The 21,858-nt window shown below is 38.8% G+C and overlaps 1 protein-coding gene across 2 annotated transcripts in view; it reads left to right on the top strand.

Annotated features, from left to right (window-relative positions):
* Positions 1 to 21,858, top strand: part of stxbp2 (syntaxin binding protein 2) — an 89,030-nt gene that overhangs the window by 18,745 nt on the left and 48,427 nt on the right. The window contains exons 1-8 of one of the 2 annotated variants that reach the window (XM_063036035.1): positions 2,608 to 2,792; positions 3,241 to 3,290; positions 6,106 to 6,187; positions 7,147 to 7,223; positions 10,891 to 10,969; positions 16,070 to 16,173; positions 17,767 to 17,915; positions 19,888 to 19,972. In XM_063036035.1, the coding sequence (XP_062892105.1) occupies positions 6,130 to 6,187; positions 7,147 to 7,223; positions 10,891 to 10,969; positions 16,070 to 16,173; positions 17,767 to 17,915; positions 19,888 to 19,972 (552 nt within the window). In that variant the 5' untranslated portion in view covers positions 2,608 to 2,792; positions 3,241 to 3,290; positions 6,106 to 6,129. Of the gene's footprint in view, positions 1 to 2,607; positions 2,793 to 3,240; positions 3,291 to 6,105; positions 6,188 to 7,146; positions 7,224 to 10,890; positions 10,970 to 16,069; positions 16,174 to 17,766; positions 17,916 to 19,887; positions 19,973 to 21,858 lie in introns of those variants that run through there. The other variant, XM_063036034.1, reaches the window with a different exon arrangement.

A 21,858-nucleotide genomic window follows, 5' to 3' on the forward strand; every position in this document is an offset into this window, starting at 1 on the left:
TTGCACTACACGTTCTTTAGCCACACAAGTATTAGTCCATCTTCCCTGGAATGCATCTTTCCTATAAATTCAGTAAGAGTTGTGAAAGTTGCTGTTGGTTTTGTGGTGGAACTCTAAGTTGTCATATAGACTAACATTATTCAAAGTGGTTCAAGGAATCCTCAAATTGATGCTTTGCCACAAAGGCAGCATAGGAGCAAGTGAGCAATTGTGCATGGTCAAAGAGGCAGGATTTGAGCTGAGGCTTAAGAGGAAAGCAGGGAGGTTGAGGAAAAGAATTCTGTGCAATTAAAAGTTAGACTTTTTTAAAAAAAGAAACACTAGCTTTTCTGCACTGGACAGAATCTAGGAAGTTGAACAGTATATTAAATTTTGCACAGCAAGCTTTGGTTTATTGAGTGTAAATATTGGCTTTTAAGTGTTTGGAAAGGGTTGTTTGGGCTCAGATCCTGAGCCAGTGTATTAGACCATAGAACAGCACAGGCCCTTCAGCTCATGATGTTGTGCCAACCCTTTTACCTGCTCCAAGATTAATCTAACATTTAACCCCTGCATGGCCCTCCATTTTTCTTTCATCCATGTGTCTAAATCTCTTAAGTGTACCTAATGTATCTAACTGTACTACCACCCACAGCAGTGCATTTTATGCACTTGCCACGCTTTTGTATTTTAAAAAAAACCTCTGACATCAACTGCTTGGCAGCAAATGAGCAACAAGAGCTCGTGCTACACTAGCATATTTATTGAATAGTAATTGCTAAGTTCTGCATGTTATCTTACAATTTGAGCAAGTGTTGCAGGATAGTACTAAAATGTATTCCAACTTGTTAGAGTTGAGTACTTACCAACTGTTCATAGACATTTTGAATTCTTAAGGCTGTTATACACCACAGCATCTTGGCCTTTCAAAATAGAGGTTTTCTGAGGCTTTATGTATGTTTTAGGTACTGCTGCTTTTGGATTTTCTATTTAAATACAGAAGAAATATCTACAGAATTATATATACAGAAGTAATAAATGCCTCAAACGATTGAGTTTAGAAAGGTGTACTAGAACTTTCTGAAATACTTCACTTTTAAGTGATGGCATTATTTATGGCATTTTAATCTAAATTCCCATCTAAATATTGTCATGAATGTGAATGTTCTGCATTGAGTGCATTCCAGAGATTCATCAACCTCTCCTTTTCCTAGTACTGTCATTTTAAGTGAGTCATGACAGATGAAGTATTTAAAGATCTTGACATTGTGACAGCAGAGTGAATGGAAATGACCAAGCTTTGCACAATAAATTGGAGATTAGATGGATATTAGACTTGGAAGGTATTTTTTCATTGAGCTGTTTCGTAACCAGGTCGGTAAAGGTGGTATCAGTAGGTTAGGAAGAATGGGAGTGGAGGCATGAATGGGACTTATTGCAAATTAGCATACCAGCAACAGAACTTTGGATGAACTTTAATTGGACAATAGGACGTAGAATGAAGGCTGAGGCTGCCTGTATCTGAGAGTTTCTGCAATAAATGATCTGAGATAGGGATAACTACAAATGACACAATGGAGATGAGATGTGATCTTGGTATCAACCTGATCAAAGGTTAATGTTCAGGTTAACTTCAGCGAATTCATAGTCATCGGCACAGAAACTGACCCTTCTGCCTACTTTGCCCATGCCTCCCTTGAATACACATCGACTAGTACTTGGTCCGTAGCCTAGAATGCCTTGGTAAATTAAATATTCATTCCAATACCTCTATAAACATCGTGGGAATACCTAACGCTACTCTCCACTCAGGCAGTATTCCAAACTGCAGTCACCTGGATAGCAGTAAAATTCCTCCAACCCTCAAACTCTTTACCTGGAACCTATGCCCTCTGGTATGGGATGTCTGGTATGGGATGTCTCTTTTTTGGAAGGAAAAGGTTCTTGTACCCACCTTCTCTATGCCCCTCATAATTAGGGGTATTTCGATAATTTATTTAAATTATTTTTATCAGTCCATTTTCAAATTCAGAAGGTTGCTGTGCAAGAAGAATGAGTTGGTGGCTATGGAACTATAATAATATTGCAACTCATTTATTGTGATTTAATAATTATGGAATCAAATGGGTTAATTATAAATAAGCTAGCATCATATTCTGTGAAGTTCAAGGTTTTTTCTATTTACTATTACTGTATTTTCATTGCAGTAATTTGCGCTTTTGTAAAATCCTTGGTGTTTGAGCAAATCTTATCAGGGTGCAGATTCCCATTTCGTATTTTAATAAAATAGGGCAGGCTACAGACTCCTGCTGTTTTTCCAGGATTATTTCTGTCTAATGGTGTTAATGATCATACTTTCCCCTGCAAGTATGTGGAGAAACGATGTAAATTTCATCTGATTTGACAAATTAATTGAATGGAGTTTAGGGTAGTTTTCCATTTTTATCAGCACAAAACACTAGAGGAACTCAGCAGGTCGAGCAACATCTGTGGAAATGAATAAACAGTCGATGTTTCGGATCGAGACCCTTTATTCAGATAAGGATGAAAGGCCTTGGCCTGGAATGTCAGCTGTTTATTCCTCTCCATATTTGCTGCAAAGTTCCTCCAGAATTTTGTTGGAAATCCAGAGCAGCACGCACCTGCAGGATCTCTTGTGTTCATGATTTCCGTGCATTCCATGAATTACAGGAGGACACTAAATATCAGTTTTCAGCTTTGTACCCTTTGAATTTGACAAAAACTTAAACCATTAAGAATTTTGAGGACTTAAAAAAAGGGTTTTTGATAGCTGTTAATGTCTGAATAAATTCGTAAGTGCAAACTAGAGGATAATATTCTTATGACAAGTAGTATGCTATGACAGCTATGTGCGACTTATTTGTATTGCAACTTGCAAAAATACTTAAGGCACCATGTGTACAATACAGATTATATTACAGACAAGAACCAAGTTTTGTAAAATTTAACTTTAGCTGATTCTGTTCATTTGAAAAATACCTACTCTTTAGGAAAAAAATTGAGAGCTTGAATCACACATTTCTTGAGGGTTATTTGAAGAACATTTAAATTCTCTGTATTTAGATCTGTTTGCTGAATGTTTATAATTTGATTTTTAAGGATATAACTTGGCCATCCGCTGCTGTTTTAATCTCAGCAATGCCCTTGTTGCATTGCAATGTAACCTAAGCAAAATTTGTTTTTTTTCCCTCCCATTTCTTCAATTTCTGGTAGTTTAATGGTTTGTTTTCTCTTTTTTAGAAATTTTATCTGGAGTGATAAAGAATTTGAAGAAGGACGGAGAATGGAAGGTTTGTGACAGCTTGTTTCTGAATAACACAAATGCTTCAGCGTTATTGGATTGGAGTGTAAAATTGTTATTTTCCTTGTATTTTTCTTGTAGTTTAACTTTCCTATGCTTATTTGATCCTTTATATATTGACCTGTACTGTATACATGTAATTGTTCAGTGAATTTTCTAATAATCATAGTGCAGTTGCTTCTGTATTTTTCTAGAAACTTCTTAGTTTTTAGTATCACATGTCGCGCTACTTGAATGTGTCTATTTTATAGTTATCAATGGAATTTTGTTATTTTTATTCTGAGTATGAGACAACTATAATTGTTTATTTTCTTTTCTTTGTTCTCTCAACTTCTGTCATTCATTTTCTGCTCATGTAACGCTTAATAAGATTGTAAGTGTTAAGTTTTTCATTCTTGACTCCTAAAGCACTTTTGGATCTCAGAAGTATTAGCATCCACAGCTTAGAGAGAAGAGGCAGAGGCTGTCTCTGAGCTTTGTGTTTGGTCATTCATTTGAACTTCATTAGTACAAATGTTGCAGATCTTTGAACTGGTGCTTTAAAAGTGTTTTGTTGATTATGGTGGACATTGAAAATATGAGATGTTCTGTGCTTGAAGTATCAACAATTCTACAGTCATTTTGTGATTATTTATTAGTTTATACTTTAAGATGAAAGTTGTACTAACAAGCCCTAGTGATAAACTGGCTTAGTGTGTGGACAGCCTCTCCTCTGGACACCCCTTTAGAGTTAGAATGCGGCCTTCTAAGTACAAATGTTGATGTCTAAAGTTGAAATACCTACATCCACATCTTGCACATAAATGGCAGGATAATGAAATTTTCCATAATAACTAACACAGAATGCAAAATATTTGATCACAAACAGGAGAAAGTCTGCAGATGCTGAAAATCCAAGCAACACACACAAAATGCTGGAGGAACTCAGCATGCCAGGCAGCATCTATGGGGGGAGGGAGGGGGAGTACAGTGGACATTATTGCCTTCTGTCTTTTTCACCAGTCAACTTCCTAGCTCTTTGCTTCATCCCTCCCCCTCCAAGTTTCACCTATCACTTGGTGTTTCTCTCTCCCCTCTTCTTCTCCCCGCCCCCCCCCCCAACCTTTCAGATCTACTCAGCTTTTTTTTCCTCCAGTCCTGCCGGAAAGTTTCGGCCCGAAATGTTCACTGTACTTTTTTCCATAGATGCTGCCTGGCCTGCTGACTTCCTCCAGCATTTTGTGTGTGATGCAAAATATTTGAATCATGTTAGTCTTTGCACATTTCTAGAAGTGCTAGATAATGTTCTTCTTGATGTGCTGAAATGTAAGCCTAAGGCCACTGATTTAAAGAGAACACCATGTGAATCAGTTGATGCCTAGAAGAGAGGTTAATGTACTAGCTAAGAAGCTCTTGACAATTTCAGAGGATCCGGAATTTATAAGTTCAAATAAAAGCGCAAGAAATTAGATGTTGGAAGAGCGAATGCATTTTCCTCATTCAATAAATTTACTTAAGATGGGCAAATTATAGAAAGATCTATAGATGCGTGCTTGTTGGGGGAAAATGTTAAACCAGGGCAGGACCCTGGGGAGTGTTGTAGAACAGAGAGACCTAGGAGTACAGGTACACAAGTTTCTGTCAGTGGTGCAAAAGGCTTATGTCAATCTGTTAGGGTTGCTTATTGTATCCAGTACTCCTGATGTGGCCTTCTGTACATCAGTGTGACCAAACATAGACTGAGGGGGGAGCCGCTTTGTCAAGCACCTTTGCTCCATCCACAGAAAACAGGATTTCCTGGTAGCCAACCACTTTAATTCCCATTCCCATTCCAATATGCCAATCCATGGCTTCATCTACTAACGTGATGAGGCCACTGTCAGGTTGGTGGAGCCTCCAACATGATAGCATGAATATCCTGTAATTTTTCCCTCCCTTTCCATTTCTCACTCTGGCTCCCTGCTTATCTCTTCTCCTCTTCTCACTTGCCTAATACCTCCCACTGGTGCCCCTCATCCTTCCCTTTACGCATGGCCCACTGTTCTCCACTATTAGATAACGTCAGCCCTTTACCTTTCTCCACCTACCAGCTCCCAGTTTCCCACTTCACGCCCCTCACCCACTCACCTCCCCCCCCCCCCCAATCTGGCTTCACCTATCACCTGCCGGCTTGTACTCCTTCCCCTCTCCCACAACCTAATTCCTCTTCCCCTTTCCTTTCCAGTCCTGATGATGGGTCTCACCCCAAAACGTCAGCAGTTTATTCCTCTCCATTGATGCTGCCTGACCTGCTGAGTTCCTCCAGCATTTTGTGTGTGTTAAACACAAAATAATCTGCAGATGCTGGGGTCAAAGCATCACTCACAACATGCTGGAGGAACTCAGGTCGGGCAACATCCCTGGAAAAGATCGGTCGACGTTTCAGGCCGGAACCCTTCGTCAGGATGAAGTTTGAGTTCCTCCAGCCTGTTGTTTTGTGTATGTTACTCTGGATTTCCAGTATCTGCAGAATCTCTTGTGTATGTGTCCATGCCTGCATTCATTAGAGGGGGCACTGAGTACGAGTGTCATGTTACAGTTGTATAAGACATTGGATAGATTGATCTGAAATTATTTTGTGAAATTATGCTTGCCATGCTACTAGAAAGATGTGATTAAGCTAGAGAAGGTGCAGGAAAGATTTGAGTGATGTTGCTGGGACATGAGGGCTTGAGTTCTGAGAAGACACAAAATGCTGAAGGAACTTCCCCTTGGACGTTTTGGATTTCTACTGTTTTTATGTGTCAAAATTGCATTTAATTTAACTTTGTCTAAACCTTTACTAGGTGTTACTCGTGGATCACCTGAGCATGAGGATCTTATCTTCCTGCTGCAAGATGTCAGACATCATGGCAGAAGGCATAACCAGTAAGTTGAGCAGATCTCCAACACAACCATTGACCTGATTTCATAATCAGGAAGGAGACAGAGAGCAGTCGATTGAAAGGTGGTACATATTCTAGGGATTTAGAGAAGCAATTTTACAATTATGACTCCATGATTTGCTCTTTAACTCGAAAATACTCACTTCAGACAGATTATTAAACCATTTTACACCACAACTTTGAGCTATAATTTAAATTAATGAACTATAATTGACTAGAGCTATAAAGACAATGTTGTCAACTTCATTATTGGCATCATCAGCTTTAATGTGAAAGTTGCCTTATTAAAGTACTAACAGATGTTGAACACCATCTTAGCCAATAGTAAAATTTAATAAAATCCATGAAATAAGAAACAAGCCTATTACTCAGTTATCATTAATCCTTAAACTCTAATGATGGGGAAAGCATCCTCCTTGTTCCCTGCATTTCCCCTTTGTGTCAAGTTTCACTACACATTCTTGAAGGGAACAAACTGATTGAACCTCTCTTCTGGCAATAATTTAAGAGAAAGGAATCAGTGTGAAATAGGAGTGAAAGACTATTTAGATATTTCAGTATTGTGTAACACTATTTGAAGAAAGGCAGAATGTTTGTTAATGCAGTACACTGCAGTTTTCAACTTAGGATCTTGTAAAAGTGTCAGAAATTTTCCAAAATTACAATTAAGTTGTTTCCCTTCTAGTTCATTTACAACTAGTGTGAACTTATTGAAGTCAGTATATAACTTCTGTTGCGAAGCTCTGCCAAAGTACTATATTCTGCTGTGAAAGATTGATATTAAAAGTTCTGTCCTTAATTAGTGAGCATCATTTTCTCTGTACTTGTGTAATGAAAGACGTTATCAGATTTTATATTATACTGTAATGTAAAATGTATTAGTTGCATAATACAATATGGCAACAATTAAAACTCTCTTCTAACATTGATCTATTCTTCCAGTTGTCGAAGATATCAATAAGCGACGGGAACCGATTCCAAGTTTGGAAGCCATCTACTTGATCACACCATCAGAAAAGGTAAGTGCTGAATGCAAGCTGCATGTGTTACTGTCAGTATTACCACACAGGCCATTATGGTTATTTCAATGCACTCTGGGTGTGACACATAGCTATTGCAATATATCGCTTATAATTACGCAAGAATAAAACTCCACCCCCAAAAAGGAACACCACAGTTTGAGGGCTGTGAAAAGGAGGTGTGACCTGCACTGCAGTTATTTAAATCCAAAGTGTTTTGGATGTAGAAATATGCTGTACCACCAACATGAATTTCATGTTATTGTTATCATGGTAAGCTGGTGCTCAAGTAGTAATTATCAAGCATATGGAACTGCCAGCCACAGTAAGTAGATATTAGGAAAGAGATTTTAGCCTTCTGGAGGAAAAATATGTAGGTGCAATTTCATTCTAGGATGAGACAACAGAGGACACCATGATCAAAGGTGGGGTGAAGAAAATCTGCGGTGTGGTAGAGACTAGAACTGGATTGCAGCATTTTAAGGTTTTCATTGTTATAGGAGGAGACAGCTAGGAAGGGAAGAATTCAAGGAAATATTTGACAGCAAGGATAAGAATATTGTAATCTAGGTTCTCTCAAACCAAAGTTTATGAAAATCAGAGAGCAAAGAGTTGATGAGTTGAGAGAAGGGAGTGGGTTTTGACAATGAGAGGGTTAAGTCTTCTATGCTGCACCAGTTAGAATTGAAGTTTGCATAACAATACTGCAGCATGATGTTATCAGCTGGAGTTCTTCAAAGAAAATGTGAAATGGTAAGAAAGTCTGTAATAGTGAAGGACAGCACGGTAGCATAGCATTATATTGCCATTACAGAGTATCAGTGACCCAGGTTCAATTAACACCGCTGCCCATTTGTACATTCTCCCCATAAACGTTTGGGTTTCCTCTGGCTGCTCAGGTTTTTTCCCATGCTCCAAGACAAATGGGTTAGTGGGTTGATTGGTCACATTTGATAGCATGAGGCCGGAAGGGACTGTTACTTTTCTGTATCTCGATTAGATAGATAGATAAAATATGCTATCCAGTCATCTGCATTTCTCCCATAAAAATTTGCCTCTGGTGGTTAGATGAAAGGTCTCAGCCTGCAACATCGACTGTTTATTCTCCTCCATAGATGCTGCCTGACCTGCTGAGTTCCTCCAGCATTTTGTGAATTGCTGCATTTGGTAACTTGATTTTCCCAGTTATATCAGATGTTCTTTGGTTTAGAAATATTATGCTTTAGGTTCTCAGAAGACAAACAATATTTTATAGAGGGATGGACAGCGTTAAATTTTCAGGTTAGTGACCTTTCATCAGAACTAGAGAAGTGCTCTTCCACTGCAAGGGGGATTTGAAATGGGAAAAAAAACAAAGGTTGTCCAAGTGATGCAGCGTCTCCAGAATAGTGAAATTAACAGCTGAATGAGGGCAGTTATAGAGAATTAACAGTAAAAGAAGTTGGTGGAACTGGGAGGCAAACACGATTGCTGGAAATCTGAAATACAAGTCTGTAAGTAACACTAGAGCAAGGGTTCCCAACCAGTCAGTTAATGGTAGGGATCTATGGCATTTAAAAAAAAGGTTGGGAACCCCTGTATCAGAAGAATTCGGTTGATCAGGCAGTATCTATGGAGGGGAAACAGTCGATGTTTCAGACCAAGACCCTTCAGGATTGGAAAGGAAGGGAGCAGAAGCTTGAATAAGAAGGTGGCGGGAAGGGGAGTACAAACTAGCAGGTGAGACTAAGTGAGGGGAAGGTAGGTGGGTGCAGGTGGGGTTATGAAGTAAGATGCTGGGACAGAATGGATAGAGGGTAAAGGGTTGAAGTCAAAAAAAATCTCATAAGACAGGACAGGTCCGTGGAAGAAAGGAAGGAGGGGGGAGACAGAGGTAGGTAGGGGAAGTATGATTCCACCGTGCCCCCCACCCCCGCCAAAGTAAGTAAGGAAAAAAATGCAGTTGCTTGTTGCAAATCTGTTCTCAATGTTTTTGCTAAAAGATTTCGGCTAGGCTGGTATTAGCAAATATGGGCACTTTGCTTCCTGGTTGTGTAGCACTAAATGTCTGAAATTTAAATATGTTGGGTGTGCTAAGCAATTTAAGTGTTTCTCATGTTGAATTGTTTGTGGGGTTTATTGCATTTTAAGGTTTTAAATCTGTTAATTAACTTCTTTACACAAATATAAACACCTGATGAAAAAATGAAGTTAAATAATACTGTAGAAATTCAAATAGTACACAGCTATAATCTTTAAAGATCAGTAGGAATTTAAAAAATGCAACTTCTGGTTAAGGCTGCATAACAGATTGTAATTTTTGATCAGTTGGAAGTTTCACTTATTTAAGCTCAACAGTAAAGCCATTCATTCTATGGAATTATCATGGCATTGCCGGCAGTACCATGATCCACTGTTTTCTCCTGTCAGATTCCTCCTTCAGCCCTTTACTACTTCCACCTATCACCACCCAGCTTCATCACCACTCCCCCACGCACCCAACTTCCCCCCTCTCCTGGTCTCACCTGTCACTTGCCAGCTTGTACTCCTCCCCCTCCCTCCACTTCTTATTCTGGTTCTGCCCCCTTCCTTTCCAGTCCTGACAAAGGGTTTCTGCCCGAAACATCAACTGTTCATTCCCTTCTGTAGATGTTGCCTGGCCTACTGAGTTGCTTCTGTGTCTCTGCAGTGGTGAATGCCACCATTGACAAGAATACCATGCCCCATGGCATCCTTCTGTGAAAGTTTCACCAGCTCTTGGTTTTCTCCTGCTGAGATAAAAGGGACTGGACAAAATTGCAGTGCAAATGTATACACAATGAGAGAAGGGCCTTGTGTAAGCATGGCTGATCTTTAGTTTGTTTTCTGATTATTGCAGAGTTGTTGGTTGAATTTCCAGGGTGGTCATGCAGAATGTTTACCTGTCCTGCTAGATTTTTGTCTTAGTGGACAGCAATCTTGTTTTATGATCCTGATAGAGAGCTGATAAGACTTATGCAGGAATTTAAAGGAACCTGCTTTGTTTATATACACTGTCAAAATCTGTTGATGAGTCTTGAGCTTCCAGATGGAATTTAATTGAAATGGCTTTTACTAGGCACTGTAGATTTTTCTTCATTTGAATTGTTTCAAACATGGATTGAGTTGTGCTAAAGAGGGGCATTTTTGACAAAACGTTATAAAATGGGAGTAAAAAAGAAGAGTTGAACTTCAGGGGCCCCAGTGTTCAATTACTTTGTAAATAACCAGACTGGGTTTAACTCGCGATCACCTAACTGGAAGCCTGCATAATTTCTACAGTTAACTTTGGCAATCTGAAATTGGTCAAAATGCATAAACTATACTGTTTCTGGGTCTTCATCTATTTTGAAATTTTGAGTTTGGAACTGAAAGATGAAAAATTAAAACAACATGCCAGTAAGCATTGTTAAAGGGAAGAATAGATTGTAACACATTGGGGCTCAATACTGTTCTGATGAAAAATGTATATCCAACTGTTGTAACTGATCAAACCTATTGGATTTTAACAGTGCCAGTGCAATTGATGTCTTTAGATTTGCAACCTTTGTAATGTCAGGCTGAGTTCCAAAGTCAGTAACTAAGGTACCTTAGTTATTCATAGTTGTACATAATACATTATTTGCAAAGTATGCATCTATTTTTTTTTGTTCTGTTATTTTTCTTGTAGTCTGTGCGGGCCCTGATTAATGACTTCAAAGACACACCAACATTTATGTACAAAGCAGCCCACGTGTTCTTCACTGACAGTAAGTTTCTGAATTGTATTCCTTAAGCTTGCAAGAGCTAGTACTAACTTAAGTATGCATGTATGTACCATTGTCTCGATGCATTGTAATACTAATTCTAGAGGGCAGGGCTATCTATGCAAATCGTTTCAAAATGTAATATGTATGAGTTCTTTGTGGAGGAAGAGGGACATTTGTTTCTCATGTTAACTCACAGAAGCAATATGTCTTGTTATTTTTTGGGTTAATTACAAATGACAGCTGAGGCAAAGCCTAATATTTTAGTATTTGGAAATGAAGTACAGGTTGAATACCACAAATCGGAAATGATTGGGAGCTGTGCAGTGCCGGATTAGTGATTTTGCTGAATCACAGGTGAATCAAAGTTCAAAGTGAAATTTATTATCAGAGTACATGCTTGTCACCGTGTACAACCCTAAGAATCTTTTTCTGCGGGCATACTTAGCAAATCTATAGAACAGTAACTGTAAACATCAGGAACTATTGACTGTAAACAAACTGTGCAAATGTAGATATAAATAAATAGCAATAAATAATAAGTATGGAATAACAATGCAACAGAGTCCTTAAAGTATAGCTATCCCCTTTCGTTCAAGAGCTTGATGGTTACGTTAGAATTAAATAAACGCCTCTAACCAACATGATGATCACTTCGCCCTACTTTTAAAATACCGTGTAAATAGTACAATATGGATAATAAAGAAAAAATAGTAAATGAAAAGCAAATGAAATTTATTACTTAATAAATTTTCATCAGTAACTTGGCAAACTGGTCAACAAACTCAGCAGCTACTTCCTTATCTGCTGACTATTTTGCACTACACACTGTATACCATATACACACTGTGCTTGAAATGCTGAAGCATCCCTTCACTGTAATCATACTCGTAATCCAGTCCTAATTCTTCGTGAAATAATTTTGCTTGTTCCTTAACAATTTCTCCTGATAGCCCTACACCTTTGCTGACACAGTTTAAACCACTTTATGAAAATTTTATCTAGTTATGAACATCTTCCATCTTTCATTGTTTTCCTTGTGCACATCTGTTCTTCAGATTCGCTGTCAGTAAAGAAATGGAACAACTTTTCTTTTTGTTTCTTTTATATAAACTGGAAGAGCCAATGTTATACAAGCCATGTATGCTTTTCGCAGACACACCACTGTCGAGTTTTCTCTGAACTTCCACTTTATCTTTTATAGATAACATGTGGTATTTGCGCTTTACACCACAAGAAGCACTTCCTTTATTCAATAAAGATATGACTGAGGCTATATAAGCATAGGTTATAAAAAGAAATGCAGATCAACACAGAGTAACAACTTGTTTCTTTGAAAGACCCTGCCAACAGCTGTTTCTGCTCATGGCACCACCAAAACAATGGCAATGGGTTGGTGTGGTGACATGAGAAATTTGAAATTAGGCGTAAGTTATGTCCGAACCAGCAGTGGAATGGGATTGCCAGATTCAAGGTGGCCATTCTGTATTTGAAATGAATACAGAAGTATATGGCAAGAAAAAGCATCCATATTGTAAGTGAATAACTGTAATTGAAATGTTTCTACCTGAGAGAACAGTTTTGAACAGCTGACCTCTTATTTCTAAGGTTAATTAAGATATGCTTTGTATCCCTTTTAATTCAAAACATTTAAAACTTCTTCCAAATTCAGGATACTGTCCTCCTTTGACATTTCCTTTTCTATTGAATCTATCTGGTCAACTTGGTTTTTTTTCTTAATGTAAGTGCAAAGTTTCATCTTAGACTAGGCCTATGACAATTGGTTATAATTTATTTCCTTTACCCCACACCAACCACCCTTGCCAAAAACTAGATATACTAGCTTTAGCTGCATGAACATTTACACGTAATGGAAATATTATGCAGTAAAACTCTAATTCTGTACCATCAGGACTTGGATGCCAGGCTAACAAGTTTTCCAGATTGTTTGATATTATTAATATTTGAACACACATTTTACTTTAAATGTTACAGTGGTATAATAAATTTTACAGTGAGCCTGCTGAATTCAAAATTCAAAGTAAATTTATTATCAAGGCACATGTTTGTCACCATATGATTCATTTTCTTGTTGGGCATTCATAGTAAATACAAAGAAACACAATAGAATCAATGAAATGCTGCACACACGAAGACAAATGACCAATGTGAAAAGCCAAGAAGTTGTGTAAATACAAAATAGATTAAAAAACAAAACAGTAATATATAAATAATATTGAAAACAAGTTGTAGGCACCTCGAAAATGAGTGCATAAGTTGTGGAATCAGTTCGGTGTTGGAGTGAGTGAAGATTTCCTCCCTGCTGGTTGAGGGATAATAACTGAACCAGGTGGTGTGGGTCTTGTGGCTGTTGTATCTGCTTCCTTTTGGCCGCAGTGTGATGAGAGCATGATCTGGATGGTGAGTATCCTGAATGATGGATGCTACTTTCCTGCATTGTGCTCCTAGTAGATTTTTAAAAGGGAAGGGAAATGCCAACACACTCGCTCTGGCACAGACTGGCCTACGCTACTGACCGGTGGTGCTCTAGAACCCAGTCATGGTCCTGTTTGCACTCTGGACTCACAGCTCTGGCCTCTCACCCACCTGCATCTGTACTGCTCCGACGTTCTGGACCAATGACTTATCCAGATGCTGAACCATCAAGATTTCTGAACAGTTGAATTCCAGATTAGAAACCATAGAAAAACTACAGCACAGAAACAGGCCTTTTGGCCCTTCTTGGCTGTGCTGAACCATTTTCTGCCTAGTCCCACTGACCTGCATATGGACCATATCCCTCCATACACCTCCCATCCATGTATCTGTCCAATTTATTCTTAAATGTTAAAAAAGAACCCGCATTTACCACCTCGTCTGGCAGCTCATTCCATACTCCCACCACTCTCTGTGTGAAGAAGCCCCCCCTAATGTTCCCTTTAGACTTTTCCCCCCTCACCCTTAACCCATGTCCCCTTGCCTCAGTGGAAAAAGCCTGCTTGCATTCACTCTATCTATACCCATCATAATTTTATATACCTCTATCAAATCTCCCCTCATTCTTCTACGCTCCAGGGAATAAAGTCCTAACCTATTCAACCTTTCTCTGTAACTGAGTTTCTCAAGTCCCGGCAACATCCTTGTAAACCTTCTCTGCACTCTTTCAACCTTATTTATATCCTTCCTGTAATTTGGTGACCAAAACTAACACAATACTCCAGATTTGGCCTCACCAATGCCTTATACAACCTCATCATAACATTCCAGCTCTTATACTCAATACTACGATTAATAAAGGCCAATGTACCAAAAGCTCTCTTTACGACCCTATCTACCTGTGACGACACTTTTAGGGAATTTTGTATCTGTATTCCCAGATCCCTCTGTTCTACTGCACTCCTCAGTGCCTTCTCATTAACCCTGTATGTTCTACCTTGGTTTGTCCTTTCAACATGCAATACCTCACACTGTATTAAACTCCATCTGCTATTTTTCAGCCCATTTTTCCAGCTGGTCCAAGTCCCTCTGCAGGCTCTGAAAACCTTCCTCGCTGTCTACTACACCTCCAGTCTTTGTATCATCAGCAAATTTGCTGATCCAATTTACCACATTTTCATCCAGATCATTGATATGGATGACAAATAACAATGGACCCAGCACTGATCCCTGTGGCACACCACTAGTCACAGGCCTCCACTCAGAGAAGCAGTTCTCTACTACTACTCTTTGGCTTCTTCCATTGAGCCAATGTCTAATCCAATTTACCACCTCTCCATGTATACCTAGCGACTGAATTTTCCTAACTAACCTCCCATGCGGGACCTTGTCAAAGACAATATCCACTGCCTTCTCTTCATCCACTTTCCTGGTAACCTCCTCGAAAAACTCCAATAGATTGGTCAAACATGACCTACCACGCACAAAGCCATGTTGACTTTCCCTAATAAGTCCCTGTCTATTCAAATGCTTGTAGATTCTGTCTCTTAGTACTCCCTCCAATAACTTACCTACTACCGACGTTAAACTTACTGGCCTATAATTTCCCAGATTACTTTTCGATCCTTTTTTAAACAACGGAACAACATGAGCCACTCTCCAATCCTCTGGCACCTCACCGGTAGACAGCGGCATTTTAAGTATTTCTGCCAGGGCCCCTGCAATTTCAACACTAGCCTACTTCTGCTCCTATATCTTATGGTCTTATGGACTGGATTTTAACTGTGCTTGAAGATGAGTACTGGCATGTTTTGGCACTGTTAATGCTAAGTTTCTGAAGTATTATTTTTCCTACCAAATTGTTCCTGGAAGCAAAATTCAAAGATGTTTTAACTCCTGATGTGAAGGTATAATTTATACTAGGCTTCCATATAGTCTAATTTGTACATAGCCCAGAGGAATGGTCTGCTGATGGGATAGTGAAGAACGAGAAGTAAATCTAAATTAGAATTTTATTATAAAATGCTCACTAAATTTAATATTTTAGAGTACAATAAACATTTTTTTGTTGGAGCCAGTACTCATCTTCAAGCACAGTTAAAATCCAGTCCATAAGACCTTAAGATATAGGAGCAGAAGTCGGCCACACGGCCCATCGGGTCTGCTCCGCCATTCAATCATGGGCTGATCCAGTTCTTCCGGTCATCCCCACTCCCTTGCCTTCAGCCCGTACCCTTTGAACCCTGGCTAATCAAGAACCTACCTCTGCCAACATAGATCAAAGTTGCTGGTGAACGCAGCAGGCCAAGCAGCATCTATAGGAAGAGGTGCAGTCGACGTTTCAGGCCGAGACCCTTCGTCAAGGTCTCGGCCTGAAACGTAGACTGCACCTCTTCCTATAGATGCTGCTTGGCCTGCTGCGTTCACCAGCAACTTTGATCTATGTTGCTTGAATTTCCAGCATCTGCAGAATTCCTGTTGTTTGCGTTTAAACCTACCTCTGCCTTTTAGTTTGTCATTCAGAGGTGACATTTTTCCCCCCACACTCCGGCACTCTCCTTTTCATCTGTTATGTCTTTGCATTTGCTGTCGTAATCTACCTGAAAAATAATATTAAGCGTTAGCCAGAGAATTTGAATTTGTCTCAATCACAATTGTTTCTCACAGCTTGCCCCGATTCACTGTTTACTGAGCTTGGAAAATCTCGATGCACAAAAGTCATCAAAACCCTCAAAGAAATACATGCATCTTTTCTTCCTCTTGAGTCCCAGGTGAGCAATTGCAACAAGAGTGTTTGAATTATGAATCAATTGAATTGTGTGCAACGTTTTTTAGATTTTACTGTATGAGCGATTAATGACAGTTACTATACATTTACCATATAAAGTCCTTTCTGATTGAGGTAAATTAAAAGATACTGCACTCTGGGGAGCTACCTTTAAAGTTTTTCTGCAATACAATTGAAGTGATGCCTTGTGCTGATGAACTTGCATTAAATAGTATTAAAATTTATTTAAATTAATTTATTAAAATTCTATAAAAATCATTTGGACAACTCGGCATATTCATTTTTTAAATGAGAAATTTTGATCTGACTACATAATTGTATCTGTTAAGTGTTATCTTATTTGTACCCTAGTGAACACTTTTAAAATATCTGCAAATACGTTTGTAACTCTCAGTTCGGCTAGTGGCTTAATCTATGGGAAAACAGCCCTCGGCTCGGCCAAACTTAAGAAACCTTGTTTGGGTGGATGCTGCACGATATGTCCCCTGTTACAACTCAGTACCACAAAATAACAAACAGTGCACAATATGCGATTAAACGATTGAGCTTTATAACCTTAATTTAAATATATATAGTTAGTAAGAAACAAAAAAAAAGAAAGGACCCATTCTCATGAAACAGTCTAATGCTCAACGTTGGAGCTCACGGTTCCATTCATTTGTTCCTTGTCGACCTCCTCCAAGTGTAGCTGACCCTCGCTCCTCCTCCACTCTGTCCAGCGGTCTACCAACTCTCTCCATTCACGTCTTCTCTCCCCAGCAAAAGACCATGAAATCCCAGCTCCCAGACCCATAAGAAAGGGCAACATCCTGCTCATTGGCTAACGTACATTCCCCGAAGGCCCTGTTATCTCTAGTCATAACCCAAGCATTGCTGCTACAGAGAAACCTTTACTTTAGCAGTGGAATATTACAGAGCGGCCATGACATTAGCAGTGAAATCTTACAGCGCGTTACACATTGTTACCAAGATTCTAGTACTCTTCAGTATTTTAGGATTGAGTGGTTAATAGATTCAGGAATATTTCACAACACAATACTGCAGAATTAACTTCATCGGCATTTCTATTGAATTTTTTTTGTATAGCATTCAATAAACTCCTAGAAAAAATTAACTTGGATGCTTTTGCTACATTTTCATTTTTTTAAAATCTGTTATATTTATTTAGAGATGCAATACAATTAGGCCCCTCTGTCCTTTCGAGTCAGCAACCCCCAACAACACTACTTTAACCCTAATCCAATTATGGGACAATTTACAAAAGCCAATTAACCTACCCGGTAAATCTTTGGACTGTGGGGAGAAACCGGAGCAGCCAGGAAAAACCCATGCATTTAACTGAGAGGAAATACAAACTCCTTAAAGAGGAAGCTGGGTTTAAACCTCGGACTCCACCCCGAGCTGCAATAGCATCGCACTAACAGCTACGCTACAGTGGCACCATATTGTCAAAAGTTTATTTTCAAGTTTTTCTTTAATGAAACAGCATTCTTACTTCAATTATTGAAGACGATATAATATTGTTTGTGGTAGTTCTAGTGACTGATCCATGTTCTGCTTGTTTAATCTCCAAAAGGTGTTCTCATTGGATTCAATGGATTCATTTTATCGCCTCTTCAATTCTCATGCAGCAGACAGCAACAGTGCCTTGCTGGAGGATATGGCCGAACAGATAGCAACATTATGTGAAACTCTAAAGGAATATCCAGCTGTAAGATACAGAAAGTATGTAATTTCAAAAGTTGCATGACTTTTGATGTACGCTTATAGGACACTATCATACAAAGGATTGTGCAATTCTGGAATACCCTTTCCCCAATGTACTGAGTGGAGGTTAAATTTCATTCAGTTACCAATTAAGGTGGATGGATAGGTTTGTGGTACAGATTATGATTGAATAAGGAACAGACCTGAGAGGCTTAATCGTCTGTAGCGCTGACTTGTTCCTGTCACCAAAACTGAAAAGAGCAAGGGAGGTAATGAGATAAGTAAGGGGTGATGCAATTACTGACAGCTTAGTTTTTAAAAAAACTATCGATTATGCAAAGAAGATCTTATGGCAGGAAGATGAAACTTAAGTTCTGGGAAAGTGAATATTCTGAAAGCAATTCAGTAAATTTTTATCTTGAGAGTTTATCATCATTCCACAATAAAGTCGAGGTTCGTGCTTGATAATTTTGGAATATTTTTGACTAAGGAGTTTACACTTTCTCCATGTGTCTGTGTGGATTTCCCCTAGGTGCTCTGTTCTCTTATATCCCTAAGATGTGTGAATTGGTAGGGTGATATGCCACTCTAAATTTCCTCGTGTGTAGATGAGTGAGTACAATCTTGAAAGGTGTTGAATATGGAGAGAATAAAGCAAATTGAGATTAATAAATATGAGATTCTGCAGCTGCTGGAAATCTACAGCAATAGACAAAATGCTGGAAGAATTCAGCAGGTCAAGCAGCATCTATGGAGGGGAATAGGTGGAAGAGTTAAAGGACTGAAAAAGTGAGAATCTAATATAGAGGGCATCGGACCATCAACTCAGTGGGCCAAAAGGCCTGTTTTGGTGCTGTATGACTCTGACAAGAAAATATTTGAAATTGCTTGTTTTAAAGGTGGTATACAGCATTGTATTTGAGCATCTATAGAGGGGAATAAATCCTGATGAAGGGTCTTGACCTGAAATATCCACTACATATTCCCTCCCATAAATGCTGCCTGACTTGCTGAATTCCTCCAGCATTTTGTGTGTTGTTCAAGATTTTCAGCATCTGAAGAATCTCTTGTGTTTGTATTTGAAATTCTTTTATTTGACTGACTGTTCAATGATGGCCAAACAATGCTGTGATTCAGCAAATTTTGTGGGAGTTGAAGTGTTATGTGATAAAACATAAGAACATAACATGAGAAGTATGTCATCTGGCCTGTTTAGCCTGCTGTTTTATTCGGTAAGATCTGATGGTGCACTCAGCTCCATCTACTTTTTCCCATCACTCTTGGTTTCCCCTATTATAAAATCTATCTAACTGTGTCTTAAATGTGTTTAAAGAGGTAACCTCAATTGCTTCCTTGGGCAGAGAATTCCATAGATTCACTATTCTAGGAAAAACAATTCTTCCTCATTTGGATCCTAGATACACTCTCTTGAATTTCGAGGCTACATCCCTAGTTCTAGTCTCACCTATCAACAGAATCAGCTTTCCTACTCCTACCTTATCACTTCCTTTCATAATTTTATGTTTCTGTAAGAACCCCTCTCAATCTTCTGAATTCCAGAGAGTATAGTCCCAGGCAACTCAATCCCTGTTCATTGTCTAAATCCTGCCTCCAGGACTCTGCAACTCGTGTTTGTGGTTTGTTTTGTTTTGCTTTGTTTTTTTTTGTATCTGCGCAGTCTTTTGCATATTGGTTGCTTGTCAGTCTTTGGGTATAGTTTTTCAATGATTATGTTGTATTTCTTTGGCTACAAATGCCTGCAAGAAAATGAATCTCGGTAGTATTTGGCGACATATAAATTTACTTTGAGCTTTGAAGCCCCTCATTTTAAGAAACGTACTCTAGTCTCTTCAATAATGCCTCCTTTCTTGACCAACTACAAGATTTGGACCCAATATTACTCCCACCTCTCTATTCCTGCCCACAAATACTCATTTCTTAATGCAAATTACTTGCATTGTGAATTTTTTTTCTCTTTATTTTGTTTTAGGGGCCCAAAACTTAACTCAGTATTGGCAAATCTGGTTCATGATAAACTGAATGCATACAAAGCTGATAATCCAAGCATGGGAGAAGTAAGTAGTCACTTGTCTATTCATCTTGTTATCCATTCTGTCATCTTTAACACAGGATTAGTTTGTGTTTATGCCACCTGGTGATTAAGGAGTCTCAGTATCTCTTTGGGAACTCAAGTAACAAATGGCTATTTTCCATAATCAAACCAGTTATTTTCTAGAGAGACAGAGGAGACTGCAAATGCTGGAATATGGAGCAACAAATAATCTGCTGGGAAGAACTCGTCAGGATCTGATGCAGGGTTTCAACCCAAAATGTTGACATTCCTTTCCTCCCACTGATGCTGCTCAACCTGCTGAGTTCTTCTAGCAAATTGTTTGTTGCTTTAGTTATTTTCTAACTTCTGGAGTTTTTAGTTTTTTGTGTGTAAAACTTCCTCCTCTGAGCTTGAGATATTCCTTTCAGCAAGTGTATTGTGCCTCAGAATGGGAAAGTCCCATACATATTAGTGGCAATCACTCTGAATTGAAAACAATTCCCATCTTTGAAAACGTATTCCTTTTGTATTGTAGCAGTGCACCCGTTAAAATGAGAAAATGTCTTAATATAATCAGAACAAAGATACTAAGCTGGAACCCAAAAGGGGCAGTTAGCTATATTGATGTGCTTGCTTCAATTGCACAGATTTGTTCCGAGCACATAAGCTAGGGTCTCCCAGCCTGGGGTCCACGGACCCCTCTGTTATGTCATAAAGGTTGGGGAAGCCCTTGACTTCAACGATACTAGACCAGGTTGACAGCTGAATATCAATGATGACTACCAATGATGAATTTTTAAAAATAGATTTGAACTTGAATGTTACCGAGATGTTGATGTATAAATGAGATTTATTTTTCTGGAACGTCTCTATGGAGTAAACCTCGTGGGGTAGGGGCGCAGCTCTTGTATCAGTGTTGTTTCTCACTTTTTCTTTTAAACTCTGTTCTTTCTCATTCCTCTGGCCCATCCTTCCTTGTCCATTCCAGTTTCCTGTGTTTTTTCTTTCAGAATGCGAACAATTACTACATTTCAGCTAAGGGTAAATAACTGTACCTTTATCTGTTTACCGTGCGTCTTTATTTGGAAAGATACAATGCCAATTCTTGTTAGTTTCCGTATGTTCTGCTCTTGTAAATAAAAACATCATGGGTTTCACGTGCAAATCCCATTCTCTAGAATGATGCCCAAACTAAAACTGAGGAAAAGGAAAACCTACATACCACAAGAAATTGCAATTTTGAGGATTGGGTGGTTCTGGTTGCCTAAATATCCTGTGCTACAATCATTCAGACCATTATTTTGCCTTTTTTGGTGTTTTTTGTAGCAATTTTGGTAGTTTTTTTATGACTTGGGTATATTCCAAGATGACTAATGAAAGGGGAGTGTGATAAGGATGCATTGGGTTCCAATACAGAAAATATGAAGATGTGTACATCCTTAATTACATGTACAGGACATCAGGAGCTTCAGAAGTTGTTTTCTATTATTTTCGGAAATCCTTTGAGGGAAATTTTGTCCCACAAGCCATGTTCTGATAAGTGACTTGTTGATATCTAGTCATATAACATTAAGGATAAATGTTCTTCAGGGCATAGGAGAGCTTGCTGTGTGTGCCAACTAGTGGAACCATTGAATCCATCAGTCAAGTGGTCAAGAGGTTAAGAGATGGAGAGTAATCTCCATGCCATAGTAGTGTAGAGCAAGGCTTTTTAGGGCATTGGTCACACGACATTCTGAGTATTGTGAGCAGTTTTGGGCCCCATTTCTAAGGATGGGTGTGCTAGCACTGAGGAGGGTTCAGAGGAGGTTTACAGGAATGTTTGCTGGAATGAAATGGTTAACATGATGAGAATTTGATGGCTCTAGGTCTACAATCAATTGTTGTAGCTTAAAAGAATAAAGAGAT

This window comes from Mobula hypostoma, chromosome 29, assembly GCF_963921235.1.
Source record: "Mobula hypostoma chromosome 29, sMobHyp1.1, whole genome shotgun sequence".
In the NCBI taxonomy this organism is placed as follows: domain Eukaryota; kingdom Metazoa; phylum Chordata; class Chondrichthyes; order Myliobatiformes; family Myliobatidae; genus Mobula; species Mobula hypostoma.